The 15,264-nt window shown below is 36.7% G+C and overlaps 1 protein-coding gene across 5 annotated transcripts in view; it reads left to right on the top strand.

Annotated features, from left to right (window-relative positions):
- Positions 1–15,264, top strand: part of ANO10 (anoctamin 10) — a 217,970-nt gene that overhangs the window by 58,907 nt on the left and 143,799 nt on the right. For all 5 annotated transcript variants that reach the window (XR_009222230.1, XM_058556041.1, XM_058556033.1 and 2 more), the window contains one exon: positions 7,518–7,646. Coding sequence is in view for 4 of the 5 variants with exons in the window: in XM_058556041.1 (XP_058412024.1) it covers positions 7,518–7,646 (129 nt within the window). In the remaining variant the exon portion in view is untranslated. The remainder of the gene's footprint in view (positions 1–7,517; positions 7,647–15,264) is intronic.

Genomic DNA, 15,264 nt, shown 5'->3' with positions numbered 1-15,264 from the left:
TGAATGAAAAAAGGCAATCAGTAGATGCCACCACCAAAATGACACAGGCATTAGAAATATCAAAGATTTTAAAGCAGCCATGAAAAAAATACTCCAACAAGTAACTACGAACACACCTAAAACAAATGAAAAAATAGAAAGAAATAGAATATCTCAGCAAAGCAATAGAAGATGTAAAGGAGAATCAAGTGGACGTTTTAGAAGTGGAAAATACAGTAAGTGAAATAGAGAGCTCAGTGGATGGGTACAACAGCAGGATGGAAGGGATAGAGGAAAGAACCAGGAACTGGAAAACAGAACAATAGAAATTGCCCGATCTGAACAACAGAGAGAAAATAGACTGAAAAAGTAAATGTAGTCTCACAGATCTGTGTGACTATAACAAAAGATCTAACATTTCTGTCATTGGAGTCTGAAAGGAAAGGAAAAAGAGGGAGGGGCCGAAAAAATGCTTGAAGTGATAATGGCCAAAACTTTTCAGATTTGGCAAGAGACCTCAAACTACAGATTCAAGAAGCCAAGTGAACTGAAAACAGGATAACCCAAAGAAATCCATGTTGAGACACATCATAATTAAACATCTGAAAGCTAAAGACAAAGAAAAAGTCGTGAAAGCACTAATAGAGAATGACTTCTTACCTATAGGGGAAAAACAATTAAAATGACAGCCAGTTTCTCATCAGAAATCATGGAGGCCAGAAGAAAGCAGCAAAATATTTTTCAAGTGCTTAAAAGTACTGTCAATACAGAATCCTATATTCAGAGAAAATATTCTTCAAGAATGAAGGGGAAATCAAGACACTTTCAGACGAAGGAAAATGAACAGAATTTATTTCCAGCAGATCTATCCTAAAAGAATGGCTAAAGGAGGTTCTCTAAACTAAGGAAGTGATAAAAGAAGGAATCTGGGAACATTAGGAAGAAAAAACCTGGTAAGCAAAATATGAGTAAATACAATAGACTTTCCTTCTCCTCTTGAGTCTTTAAAGTTGAAACAAAAACTATAACACTATCTAATGATTCTAAATGTATGTAGAGAAAATATTAAGACAGTTGTATTATAAATAGGCAATGGGAAGTAGGTTTCTATACTTCACTAGAACTGGTAAATAATGGCACAAATAAACTGTGATTATATATTTATATATATGTATGCATGCACACACAGAGTCATGCGTTGCTTAATGACGAGGATATGTTCTGAGAAATGCTTCATTAGGCGATTTCGTCATTGTGCAAACACAAACCTAGGTGGTTTAGGCTACTATATATTTAGGTTATATGGTACTAATCTTATGGGGCCACCACCATATATAAGGTCCTTCGGTAACCAGAACGTCGTTGTGTGGTGCATGATTGTGTATATATATGTGTGTGTGTATATATATGCACACACATATACACACTATAATATATAAAGCGTAAAAATATAATATATAATATATATTATATATAACATACAAAATATATATAAAATGTAATACATAGAGCAACCACTAAAAGGCTATATAAAAGATACACTCAAAAACAGATAAGTCAAAATGGAGTTCTAAAAAATGTTCAAGTAACCCACAGTAAGGCAAGAAAAAGAAAACAGAAATGAAAAACAGAGCAATCAAACAGAAAAAAAAGAAATGGCAGACTTATGTCCTAACGTAAGTAATTACATTAACTGTAAATGGTCTAAAGACACCAATTAAAGACAGATTGGCAGAGTGAATTAAAATACATGACCCAACTGTAAGCTGGGTTTGAAACTCAGTTCAAACAAAATGATATAAGCAGGTTGAATGTAAAAGGATAGAAAAAGATATATATGGAAATATTAACCAAAAGAAAGCAAGAATGGCTATATTAATATCAAAGTAGACTTCTGAGCAAAGAAACTTACCAGAGAGGAACATTCTATGATGATGAAAGGGTGAAATTACCAAGAAGACATAGCAATCTTAATGTGTATACACCAAACAACAAAGTTTTAAAATACGTGAACCAAAAACTTACAGAACTGAAAGAAGAAATAGATAAATTCACAATTATGGTTGGAGACTTTAACATCCCTTTCTCAAAAATTGGCAGAACAACTAGAGAGAAAATCAGCAAGGGTATAGAAGACCTCAACACCACCATCAAATAACAGAATCTAATCAATGTTATAGAACATTCTCCTCAACAACAGTAGAACACACATTCTTTTCAAGTGCTTACAAAACATTCAACAAAATGGACCATCTCCTGGGACATAAAACACACTTCAAAAATTTTAAAGAATTGAAATCATACATAGTATGTTCTGTAACCACAATGGAATCAAACTAGAAGTCAATAAAAAGATACTGGGAAAATCTGCAAACACTTGAAAACTAAACAACACATTTATAAATAATTAAAAGTCAAATAGAAAGTGTCAAGTGAAGTAAAAAAATACGTTGAATTGAATGAAAATGAAAATACAGCATATCAAAATTTGTAGGGCACAGCCACAGCAGTGCTGACAGGGTAATTTGTAGCACTAAATGCATACACTGGAAGAGAGCAAAAATCTCAAATCAATCTAAGCTCCTACTCAAGAAGCTAAAAACAAAGAACAAAATAAACCCAAAATAAGCAGAAAGAGGAAATAATAAAGATAAGAGTACAAATCAATGAGATTGAAACAGAAAAATAGTAGAGAAGATCAATGAAACAGTTAGTTCTTTGAAAAGATCAGTATAATTAACAAACCTTTAGCAAGACTGAAAAAGAAAGAGAGAAGAAACAAATAGCCAAAATAAAAATGAAATAGCAGATATCACTATAGACCCTGCAGACATCAAAAAGACAATAAGGGAATACTATGAATAACTCCACACATATAAATTTGATAACTTGGATGAAATGGACCAGTTTCTCCCAAAACACAAACTACTGCAACTCACCCAATATGAAATAGATAATTTGAGTAGCCCCATAACTATAAGCAAATTGAATTTGTAATTGTAATTCCCCCCAAAAATGTCCTGGCTCAAATGGTTTCACCGGCAAATTCTCTTTTAAAGAAGAATTAACACCAATTTTACACAATTTATTCTAGCAAATAGAAGGAGGGAATATTTCCCAATTCATTTTATGAAGCTAATATTAGTGTGATAGCAAAAACCAAAGAGAGTACAAAAAAAGAAAATGATGAACTAATATCCTTTGTGAATAAATACACAGAACACTTTAACAAAATATTAGCAAATAGAATTCAGCAATATGTAAAAAGAATTATACACTGTGATAAGTGGGATTTAGTCTAGGGATGCAAGTCTGGTTAAATATTAGAAAATTAATCAGGGCCGGCCCCGTGGCTTAGTGGTTAAGTGCGCGCGCTCCGCTGCTGGCGGCCTGTGTTCGGATCCTGGGCGCGCACCGACGCACCGCTTCTCTGGCCATGCTGAGGCCGCATCCCACGTACAGCAACTAGAAGGATGTGCAACTATGACATACAACTATCTACTGGGGCTTTGGGGAGAAAAAGGAGGAGGATTGGCAATAGATGTTAGCTCAGAGCCAGTCTTCCTCAGCAAAAAGAGGAGATTAGCATGGGTGTTAGCTCAGGGCTGATCTTCCTCACAAAAAAAAAAAAGGAAAAAAAAGAAAATTAATCAATGTAATCCACCTTATTAATAGTCTAAAGAAGAAAAATCAAATGATTATATCAATCAATACAGATAAAGCATTTGACAAAATCTGACACATTTATTTTCAAAACTCTCAGAAAAATAGGAATAGAGGGGTATCACTTCAGCTTGATAAGGAATATCTATAAAAAACCCTAAAGCTAACAACATACTTACTGTGAAAAATTGAATGCTTTATTTCTAAGATTAGGAGAAATGCAAGGATGTCCACTCTCAGTACTCTTATTGAACATAGTATTAAAAGTTCAAGCTAGCATAATAAGGCTGAGATGTCTCCAGTTGACCCACTGGATGACTGAAGGTACGTGAGTAAGCCCAGTCAAGGTCAGCTGAGACTAGAAGAATTGCCTGGATGAGCACAGCCTAAATTGTACACCTGCAGAATCATGAGCTAAATAAATGGTTGTTGTTTTAAGCCACAGAGATTGGGGTTATTGGTTATGCAGCAATAGCTTCTTGATATAGAAAGACTCAGTATTTTAAATATACCAGTCCTTTAATTTACAAATTTGCAAATTGATAAATCTACAATTTAACTTATAAGTGTAGCACTATTCCAACCAAAGTTTTTCTTTTCTTTTTCTTTTTTTTTTTTTATGAGGAAGATCAGCCCTGAGCTAACATCCGATGCCAATCCTCCTCTTTTTTTTTTTTTTTTTTTTTTTTTTTGTGAGGAGATCAGCCCTGAGCTAACATCCGCCAATCCTCCTCTTTTTTTGCTGAGGAAGACGGCCCTGGGCTAACATTGGTGCCTATCTTCCTCCACTTTATATGGGACGCCGCCACAGCATGGCTTACCAAGCAGTACTTCGGTGCGCGCCCGGGATCCGAACCAGCGAACCCCGGGCCGCCGCAGCGGAGCGCGCGCACTTAACCGCTTGCGCCACCGGGCCGGCCCCACCAATCCTCCTCTTTTTGCTGAGGAAGATTGGCTCTGGGCTAACATCCCTGCCCATCTTCCTCTACTTTATATGGGATACCACCACAGCATGGCTTGACAAGCAGTGTGTTGGTTCACGCCCGGGATCCGAACCTGCGAACTCCAGGCCGCCGAAGCGGAGGGCACAAGCTTAACCACTATAACACCAGGCCGGCCCCCAAAGTTTTTCTTTTGATTAGATAAACTTATTATAAAGTTCACAGGGAAAAACAAATGAAATAGAATAGCAGAAAAACTCTAAAGAAGAAGAGTAGAGACACTTCTTACCACATATTAAAACTTGTCTTATAACTTTAGTTATTAAAGTAGTGTATTACTGGTGCATTAGTAGACAATCAGACCAATGGAACAGAATAGAAAGTCCGGAAATTCACTATATGATGTAGGTGAAATCTCAATTCAATGGGAGAAATGATTGTCCACTAATAGTGTTGGGATAACTCGGTCTCCAAATGGGGGGAGAAGTTTGCTCTTCAAAAGTTAAGAGAACAAAAGGCAAGACACAGAATGGAAGGAAATATTCAGGAGATATATGTCTGCCAGAGGACTTGTATTCAAACTATATAAAGAACTACAACTCTATAATAAGACAATTAAACCAATAAAAACATGGACAAAAGATTTGAAGAAATACTTCACTGAAGAATATATGTGAATGGCCAGTGAGCTCATGAAAATATTTATAATTAGTTACAAGGGAAATGCAAATGAAAAGCATGAGATAGACTACACACCCATTTTAAAATTAAGAAGATTGATGGTACCAAATGTTGGCAATGATGTGTAGTAATTGGAACTCTCATATATTGCTGGTGAGGATGTATAATGGTACAGTCACTTTCCAAAACTAGATGACAGTTTGTTAAAAAGTTAAATATATGCCTAGCGTGACACCCAACACCTCACTTCTAGATATCCAGGAGACATGGAAGAATATGTCCATACAAAGACTGCACAGAAAGTGTCCATAGTAACTTTATTCACAATATTTCCAATCTAGAAACAACCCAATTTGCCATCAAAAGGTAAACGGATAAAAAAATTATGGTATATTCATAAAATGGATATATAATAGGAGTATATATCCACTAAAAAGAATATATATCCTTTTTAAGGATAAAAAGGAATAAAGGAATGAATTACTATATATGTAATATGGATCAATCTCAAAATCATTATGCTGAGTGAAAGAAGCAGACACAAATGATTGTGTTATTTGTGTGATTACAATTATATAACATTTTGGAAAACGCAAGCTAATTTATAGTGACGGAGTGTAAAGAGAGGGATGGATTGCAAAGCATCTTGAGGAGTCTTCTGGGGGAAATGGAGATGTTCTCTATCTTGTTTGTGGTGGTGGTTTCACAGGTGAATACATCTATCAAAACTTAATGAAGTTATACCTTAAATGAATGCAGTTTATTGTACATAAATTATAACTCAATATAGGTAATATTTAAAATCCAAAAGTTTAGTTACAGAGGTATTAAAAGTACAAGAAGCCAGGCACTCTCATATGTTGCTGATTGGAGGCTGAACTGGTCAACCCCATGGAGTGCAGCTTGGTAATATCTATCAAAATTACAAATGCATGGCACCTTTGACTCAGCTATTCCACTTGCAGGAATTTATTCTACTACCACACTTGTTAAATGATGTATTTACAAGGTTACTAATTGTAGCATTGTTTGTAATAACAATTAATGCCCACCAATAAGGAAATGGTTAAATATATTCTGGTACATCCATGCAATGAAATACTTAAGCAGTTGTGATCAAGAATGAGGGAGTCTGACAATGCGTATTATGCCAAAAAGGGAGTAAGACAGGTGTATATATTTGAGTTTGCTTATATTTGCATACAAAATGTCTGGAAAGGTATATAAGAAATTAATAATAGTGATTATCTTGTGGGGAGAACAGGAGCTGGCAAAGGGGAGAAAGGGGGACGAGGAGACTCTTCCTTATATACTTATAATATTTGACTTTTGAACTATGACTATAATTATAAAAGATGAATAAATAGAAATTTTAGCTATTTAAAGAGAATATAAAGTCCTGAGTAGGTTTGTTGTAAAGAAAACTATGGAAAATAATCAGATTACGCAAAGGATTCCTAAAATGTAAGATAGCAGAAATTCTCAATGGGACAAGATATTTATTGTTTGGATCCAATCATGTTTTGTTTTGTTTCTTTTAAAATTTATATTTCTAATAGTAATTGTATTTCTTAGAATTAGTGGTTAAGTTATTAAGTATTGATCACCAAGTGCTGTACATTAAAAAAAAAAGAAAAGAAAGAGCAATGGTCGCAACATTTCCACAGTCCATACTCGGTAAACACTGGATCAGTGTCTGTTTAGTTGGTTTCCGTGGGGTCTGGCATCTGTGTTTTTCTAAAGTTCTACAGGTGACTGGTAAATGCCACTAGAAAGGGATCACTGAAACTGGTGCTTCGGGTGTAGCTGAACCAGATATGGTGTGTGATCTGTCAAAGTGGAAGGACAGTTTCACAAAATAAGTTGTTTGAAATTGTACCTGTTTTTGAATGCAAAACATTTCTCTGGCAGTGCTTCTTTAGAGTCACTGTAGGTGTGAGTAGGGTAGAGTACCTTGAACAGTGTATTCTCCTAGGATGTATTCCAAATTCAGGTCTCCGGCCACCTCCAGTTGGGAAGGTAGAACAATTGCATTGGGATATTCAAGCCAAATGTACCTAACATACCTTCTAACAGTATGGCTTTTTTAAGCTAAAGAAAATCATGGCATTATAGAAAAAAATTTTTAAATGTACTCGGAATATTTAGAAGTAAGGAAAGGGTTTTTCCTTGATTTTAGATGATATGAAAAAGGATGAGGAAATATGAAAGTGGTCCTTGCAGTTTTTAATTTCCTATTCTTTTTTTTTTTAGCTGGCTTTTGAAACAATGAGTGTTATATCTGTGGTCACTAACTGTGCTCTGATTGGAATGTCACCACAAGTGAATGCACTCTTTCCAGAGTCAAAAGTGGACCTGATTTTGATTGTAGTAGCAGCAGAGGTAAGTGAAAATTTAAACCTGTCTTAAATAGTTTCTACATCAGCTGCTTCTGTTATTCTAAAGCAGTGATATCACTGGCTGTCAGTGACTGGCAATTTAGCAACATGAATTTACTGGTAAGAAAGCAAAGGAATTCCAGTAATGGGAAGACATGAGGATTGAGGCTCAGTTTTCCTGGTGATTGCCCGGGTATGAAAAACAGTCATCATGGTGCAAACAGGAAAGTGACTTTTCCAGCCATTATGCTGACCTGTCCAGTGCTGAAATAGAATTCTGTAGATTTAATATGTCTTTGTAGCTTATTCTAGGGATCTGTCACTTTTACTTTCTTAAGCAAATAAATCCTAAGAAATGCTTTTTGATAATGATTTATGTCTCATTTGCGACAGTTGTGAAATTCATTGCAAAACACTAAAACTCCAAAATGTAATGTGTAAGAAGACTCATATTTTCACGTAAAAGTACAAGTAGGCTGTCTGTGTACTTTTTAGGTTTTCATTTTGTTTATCATGTTTCTGAATATGGATTACTGTAACATCTTGAAAATTAAGCACCAACCAATTGCAAATGGAAGAATTTACAGAAATTTTTTTTTGTTAGTGATTGTAGTTCATTTTTACATATTTTAAAAATAGAAAAGTTGTGAAAATTTATTAAAGCTGAATTTAGCAGGATCATAGAGCAGTGATTCATATACCTAAGGCCTCAGGACTTAGGGCTTACCAGAAGAAATGAAATCATGGACTTGTACATTTCTAGTAGTGGCTAAAAAAATATATTCTGCTTTGCTCTATTTGCTCTTTTAGCATATTTAATAGGAATCTGTGTTCGCAGTAGATGCTATATGTAGAATATGCATTTTGGAGAGTGATTTTAGACAGCAGTGAGTAGGAGGGGAAAGAGAGTGGCTCTGGCAGATAAAAGTAGGTCTGTTCTGAATTTTGTGAGTTGAATAGGATTTTGGAGAGCCATTTGTAAGGCTGATTTATTACCTGTGGAAGTGAGAGACCAAAACAGAGGTATGTTAGACAGAGGATGGCCTGCTGTCCAGGCTCATAGTGTACCTTCTTGATTAGGATATGGCCCTTAACTTTGCAGATCTAGGAACTTGTCTTTGCCAGTACACCCAGAGTTAATTAGGCTTTGGGGACTGACTTACACTTAAAACTAGTGCGACTCACAAGGGACTGACCAGAATGCCGGGTAGTTAATTTACCATAAGGAGGTACTTTTCCAACGACCCTAACAGTTGATGTTAAAGTAAAAGTGGAATTCGTTATTAGAAGATTTATTGGTAAATTTAGAACCAGAGGAAGAGGACTGTAATAGCCTTACGAGACAGAAAACTTGAAAACCATCCCTACCCCCAAACCAAGCAGGGCTCTGTCGTGAGCCAGATCTTGGTGTCCATAGCCTGCTCCTGAGCAGTGCTGGATGCATGCAGTACTGCCCACCTCTTGATTTTGCCTTCACTTTCTCTAGATTTCTGACTGGCCTAGTCTTCTTGTATATTTCCATTGATTGGGCTACTGCTTTCTTATGTATTTGGTGATATCTTGATTAGCTATCCAAGGCCTGGTTCTTCTCATTTAATTTGGGAGATTTCCTGGCCTACGGGACTAATCTGCAGATGGCGAACCTCAAGTGTTGCAGGGTGATTTTGATAGTCTAGTCCTCATGGATTCACTTAATCTGCAAGTTCTAGGGGTACTTTGTTGTTGCTTCTAGGTTCTATCTATTATACTTCCTCTTAAGTTTTTTGTCTCTTCATATCGTATTAAAACAACTGTTTTACTGTCATTATCTAAACTGGTTCCTTGGAGTGTAATATAAGTGAGTTTCTGTTAAAAATGTTTGTAGGGAAAAACCTTGAGTTATCTACAGAAAATTTAAATTGTTAGCCTGTAATTGTGACTTAAATTTTCATTTCTTTTTTAAGCTTTTTATTTTGAAATAAATACAGTTGTGCATCACTTAACGATGAGGATAAGGTCTGAGAAATGTGTTGTTAGGTGATTTTGTCATTGTGCAAACATCATAGAGTGTACTTACACAAAGCTAGTAGTGTACTACACACCTAGGCTATGTGGTACTAATCTTACGGGACCACTGTCATATATGCAGTCCGTCGTTGAACAAAATGTTATGTGGCACATGGCTATATAAGTCAAGGGAAGTTGGAAAGATAGTAAAGGGGTCCTATACACCCTTTACCCAATTTACCCCAATGATTACATCTTACGTAACTGTGGTATGATACCAAAGCCAAGAAGTTGACATTGATACAATGTGTGTATAGTTCTTTGTCATTTTATCACATGTATAGGTTCATTTCACCACCACCACCACAATTAAGATACATCTCTGTCACCACAAAGATCTTTCTCCTGCTAACCCATTTATAGTCACATCTATCCCTTCCTCCATCATCCCTAACCACTGGCAACCACGAATCTGTTCTCTGTCTCTATAATTTTGTCATTTCAAGAATATTATATAAATGGAATCGTACAGTATGAAGCTTTCCTTTTGTAATTTCTATTATGGACTGAATTGTGTCTCCCCAAAAGATATGTTGAAGTCCTAACCCCTAGTACTTCAGAATGTGACCTTATTTGGAAATGGAGTTGTTGCAGATGTAATTACTTAAAATGAGGTCATATTAGAGTAGAGTAGACCCTTAATCCAGTATAACTGTTGTCCTTATAAGAAGAGAAGAGACACACAGAAACACATGAGGGCACGCCATGTGATGAGGGAGGCAGAGATTGAAGTGCTATAGCTGCAAGCCAAGGAACACAAGGATTGCCATCAACCACCCAAACCTAGGAAATGCCAAGGAAGGATTCTTTTTTATAGGTTTCAGAGGGAGCATGGCCTGGCCAACACCTTGATTTCAGACTTCTACTCTCCAGACTATGAGACAATAAATTTCTGTTGTTTTAAGCCATCCAGTTCATAATACTTTTTTATGGCAGCCCTAGGAAACTAATACAATTTCCTAAGATCTTCCTTTAACCAGTCTTTAAGGGTAGGTCTGCTAGTGACAAATTCTCTTCGCTTTTCTTTATCTGAGAACTTTTTTTTTCCTCTTTCATTCTTGAAGGAGAGTTTCATTAGATATAGAATTCATAGATGACACTATTTTATTTTGGCACTTGGAAAGTATTTTGGCACTTCCTTCTGGTCTCCGTGGTTTTAGATGAGGAATCTGCTGTCATTGAAACTGGTGTTCTCCTAGAGGTAATGTGTCCTTTTTCTCCAGCTGCTTTCAAGATTTTTTTCTTTATCTTTAGTTTCCAAACGTTTGATTATGGTCGGTCTTGGTGCGGACTTATTTGGGTTTGTTTTCTTCAGGGTTTGCTCAACTTCTTAGGTGTGTAGATTTGTTGTTTTACCAAATTTGGGAAATTTTCAGCTATTATTTCTTCAAATATTCTCTTTCTTCTTTCCATCTGGGATTCTGATGATATGAATGTCGGATCTTTTGTATTTTCCCACAGGTCCCTAAGGCTCTGTTCAGGTTTTTTTTTTCAGTATATTTTCTCTGTTGTTCAGATTGGGTGAATTCTATTGATGTGTCCTCAAGATCATTGATTCTATCCTCTTTCATTTCCACTCTTCTATTGAGGCCATCCACTGAGTTTTTAAGAATTTCTATTATTACATTTTTCAGTTCTATAATTTCCATTTGGTTCTTTTTATAACTTCTATTTCTTTGCTGAGATTTTTTGTTTTTCCATGTTTCAACAGGATTTGTAATTGATTGTTGAAACATTTTTATGATAACTTGTCTTCGCCCAGGCTGCTACAACAAAATTCCATAGACTGGGTGACCTAAACAACAGACAATTTTTTTTTTTTTGTGAGGAAGATTGGCCTTGAGCTAAAACCTGTTACCAATCTTCCTCTTTTTGCTTGAGCAAGAGTGGCCCTAAGCTAACATCCATGCCCGTCTTCCTCTATTTTGTATATGGGTCATTTCCACAGCATGGCTTGATGAGTGATATAAGTCTGCACGCGGGATCCAAACCCATGAACCCAGGCCGCAGAAACGGAGTGCGCCAAACTTAATCCCTATGCCACTGGGCCAGCGCCCAGACATTTATTTTTTACAGTTCTGAATTCTGGGAAGTCCAAGAACAAGGTGCTGGCAGATTTGGTTCTTGGTGAGGAGTCTCTTCCTGGCTTGCATTCAGCTGCCTTCTTGCTATGTGCTCACATGGCAGAGAGAGGAAGCTCTGATGTCTCTTTATAAGGTCACTAATCTCATCATGGGGGCTCCACCCTCATGACCTCATCTAAACTTAATTACCTCCCAAAGGCCCCAGCTCCTAATACCATCACACTGGGGGTTGGGCTTCAACATATGAATTTTGGGGGGACACAAACATTCAATATGTAACATGACTGCTTTAAAATCCTTCTCAGATGATTCCAGCATCTGACTTATCTCAGTGCTGGTGTCTATTGATTGTATCTTTTCAATCAAGTTGAGATTTTCCTGGTTCTTGTTATGATGAGTGATTTTTGATTGAAAGTTGAACGTTATGTTCCGCATTATGCTCTGAGACTCTTGATCTTATCTAAATCTTATGTTTTAGCAGGCCTCCTCTGACACCACTCTAGCGTGAGGGTGAGGGTGAGGTGTGTCACCTTGTTAACCTAGTTGGTGGTAGAAGTCCAGGTTGCCAACTTGGACTCCATTGTCATATGAGGGGGGTCCTAGTTACTGCTGGACAGAGATGGGAGTTCTGGCTCCCCACTAGGCCTCCACTCTTGCTGGGAGGGATACAGATACCTCATTACTGCTTCCCACATGGCGTCCACTGACACTACAGTGGAGGATGGCCTCCTTACTGCTGGATGGTGGTGAGACTCTTGACTCTCCACTAGACTTCTTGTGACACCACCACAGTGGAGAGTGGAAAGGGAACCTTGTTACTGCCTGGTAGGGGTGGAAGTCCAGGTTCTACATGTTGACTGCCCTGACAAGCTGGAAGGATGCTTCTTACCATTCAGTGGGAAAGGAAGACTGGGCTCCCTACTTGGCCTTCTTTGGTGGAGTCAGACCCCTTGTTATAGGCTGGTAAGTGTTTAAGTCTGGGCTCTCGTCGAGGAATTTGCTAGCCTGGCTGGGGTGAGGCCCCAGTATTTCTGTGGTGTTTGGCTAGAATAGAGTAGTTATTGTCCAAGTTTTCTGTCTAGCTAGAAAACAGAGAGTGGGTTAGAGAGAGAGAGAGCAGGTTTTTCTTGTTGTTTTTTTTTTTTTTTTTTTTCGGCTGTGCCTATTGGCATTTCTGGGTTTCCAGCTTTCTCAGCACTTAGTCTGGGATATAGGAGGTAAAGAGAAAACCCTGGGAACTCACCGCCATGTTATTCCTTAGGTCCTGGGGTCCCTTGTCAGTCTGCCTTCTTTTTTCTACCTGTCAGAGTCTTCTTATGTTTCGTTTATGTATATAGCCCATGGTTTTTAGTTGTACTTAGCAGGAGGAATAGTGGAAAGTGCTTCTACTCCGTCTTTCTGAAAGGAGAAGTCTTCACTTTCTTATTAACCTTTTTTTTTTTTCCTCTTCAGGAGGAAAAAATACCTCTTGCACATAGGACTTCTCTTTGGGCCTGGCTAACACACTTTTATTCCTTAAGTCTCAGCTCAGATATCGCTGAGGCCTTTGTGATCCATCCGTCTCAGCTAGAACTTTTCTGTTAGTCTCATGAAGTCTCATATTCTTCTCCTTCATGGCATTTATCTCACTTATAAGCCTTGAACTTAACTTGATTTACTTGTAGGTTTATTTATTTAATGTCTATTTCTTCTATGTGCTGTCGCTCATCCTTTTCATCCTTAGTTAAATTACACTCAATATTGAGAGCTGCTATGTATATGATACTGAATCTGGTGCTAAGGAAAGACAAAGCTGTCTTTTTATTTTTGTCCTCTAGAGCTCTGCTTCTTAACATAGTTGAGAAGATATGCATATTTAATGTGCACGTACACACACATATAGTTAAATACATCTTCTAGAGATGCAACTAGGCATTATGACCGATATGCCAAGTGAATGGTCGATGGTGATTTTGGAGGAGGAGATATCCACAAGTTTCATCCAAAGACAGCAGACCCTTTGCTCTCTTTGTCTTCTTCCTTTGGTGAGGTCTGAGGCTTCTGTAGCGTATTTTGGAAGGTCTGGATGTGACTTAATCTTGATTTCTCACAGTAATTTAAAAGGCAGTTTTCTCCATGCTGGTGGAGACTTCTCACTTTGAATTCTGACCCCATTGTAATGTACTTGCAGGATGTGAGTTAGGGGTACCTGGTAGCCTGAAGAGTGGGAGACGAAAGCACAGCCATGAGATGATTTAGAGTTAGTCATGACATAGAAGAAAGGTATTTTTCAGCTTAAAATTAACACACATAGGCCAAAACGCCAGCAGTGTTTTAGGCTGTTTCATTACTTCCTAGATTTATACCTTTAAACAAGAAATATTTACTTTGGTTACCAAGGCTAGATCCTTATAAGAGAAGAGTGATTTTTTTGGTGTGTATTTTTTTCTTTTATGAGGAGATGCTCATAATATTATCAATATTTATTAATATGGAAATCATTACTAATATGGAGATCACCCAGAGTAAGTGAAAGGATGAGGGTATGTGAGGAGGCTGTAACTGATAGTGTACTCCTCTTTCAGTTTTCCTTTTTTTTTATTGTGCTAAAGTATACATAACATAAATTTACCATTTTAACCTCCTCAAACTTTTTAAAATTTAATTGTATTTTTTAATTAATTTATTAAATTATTTTTATTGAGGTAACATTGGTTTATAACATAATATAAATTTCAGGTATATATCAGGTCAAAGAGTGTACTGCCTCTCTTTTCTTCTAGGAGTTTTATGGTTTCAGGTCTTACCTTCAAGTCTTGAATACATTTTGAGTTAATTTTTGTGTATGGCATAAGATAAGTCTACTTTCATTCTTTTCATGTGGCTGTCCAGTTTTCCCTACACCATTTATTGAAGAGATGTTCCTTTCTGCCTTGTATGTTCTTGACACCTTTGTCAAAAAATTAGCTGTCCATAGATGTATGGGTTTAATTCTGGGCTCTCAATTCTGTCCCATTGGTTGTTGTGTCTGTTTTTCTGCCAGTACCATGCTGTTTTGATTACTATAGCTTTGTAGTGTATTTTGAAATCAGGAAGTATGATACCTCCAGCTTTGTTTTTTTTCCTCAAGATTGCTTTGGCTATTCAGGATCTTTTGTTGTTCCATATAAAATTTAAGATTCTTTGTTCTAGTTCCATGAAAACTGTCATTGGGATTCTGATTGGGAGTGTATTGAATCTGTAGATTGCTTTAGGTGATATGGACATTTTAACTATGTTAATTCTTCCAATCCATAAGCACAGAATATCTTTCTATTTCTTTATGTCTTCTTCAATTTTTTTCAATAATATCTTACAGTTTTCAGTGTATAGGTCTTTTACCTCCTTGATTAAATTTATTCCTAGATATTTTATTCTTTTTGTTGTGGTTTTAAATGGGTTTGTATTCTTGATTTCTCTTTCTACTAGTTTGTTGTTAGTGTATAGAAACGCAACTGATTTTTGTATGTTGAT

The sequence above is a fragment of the Diceros bicornis genome, chromosome 2 (genome assembly GCF_020826845.1).
Source record: "Diceros bicornis minor isolate mBicDic1 chromosome 2, mDicBic1.mat.cur, whole genome shotgun sequence".
NCBI lineage: Eukaryota > Metazoa > Chordata > Mammalia > Perissodactyla > Rhinocerotidae > Diceros > Diceros bicornis.
This window is presented reverse-complemented; position numbering and strand designations above follow the sequence as displayed.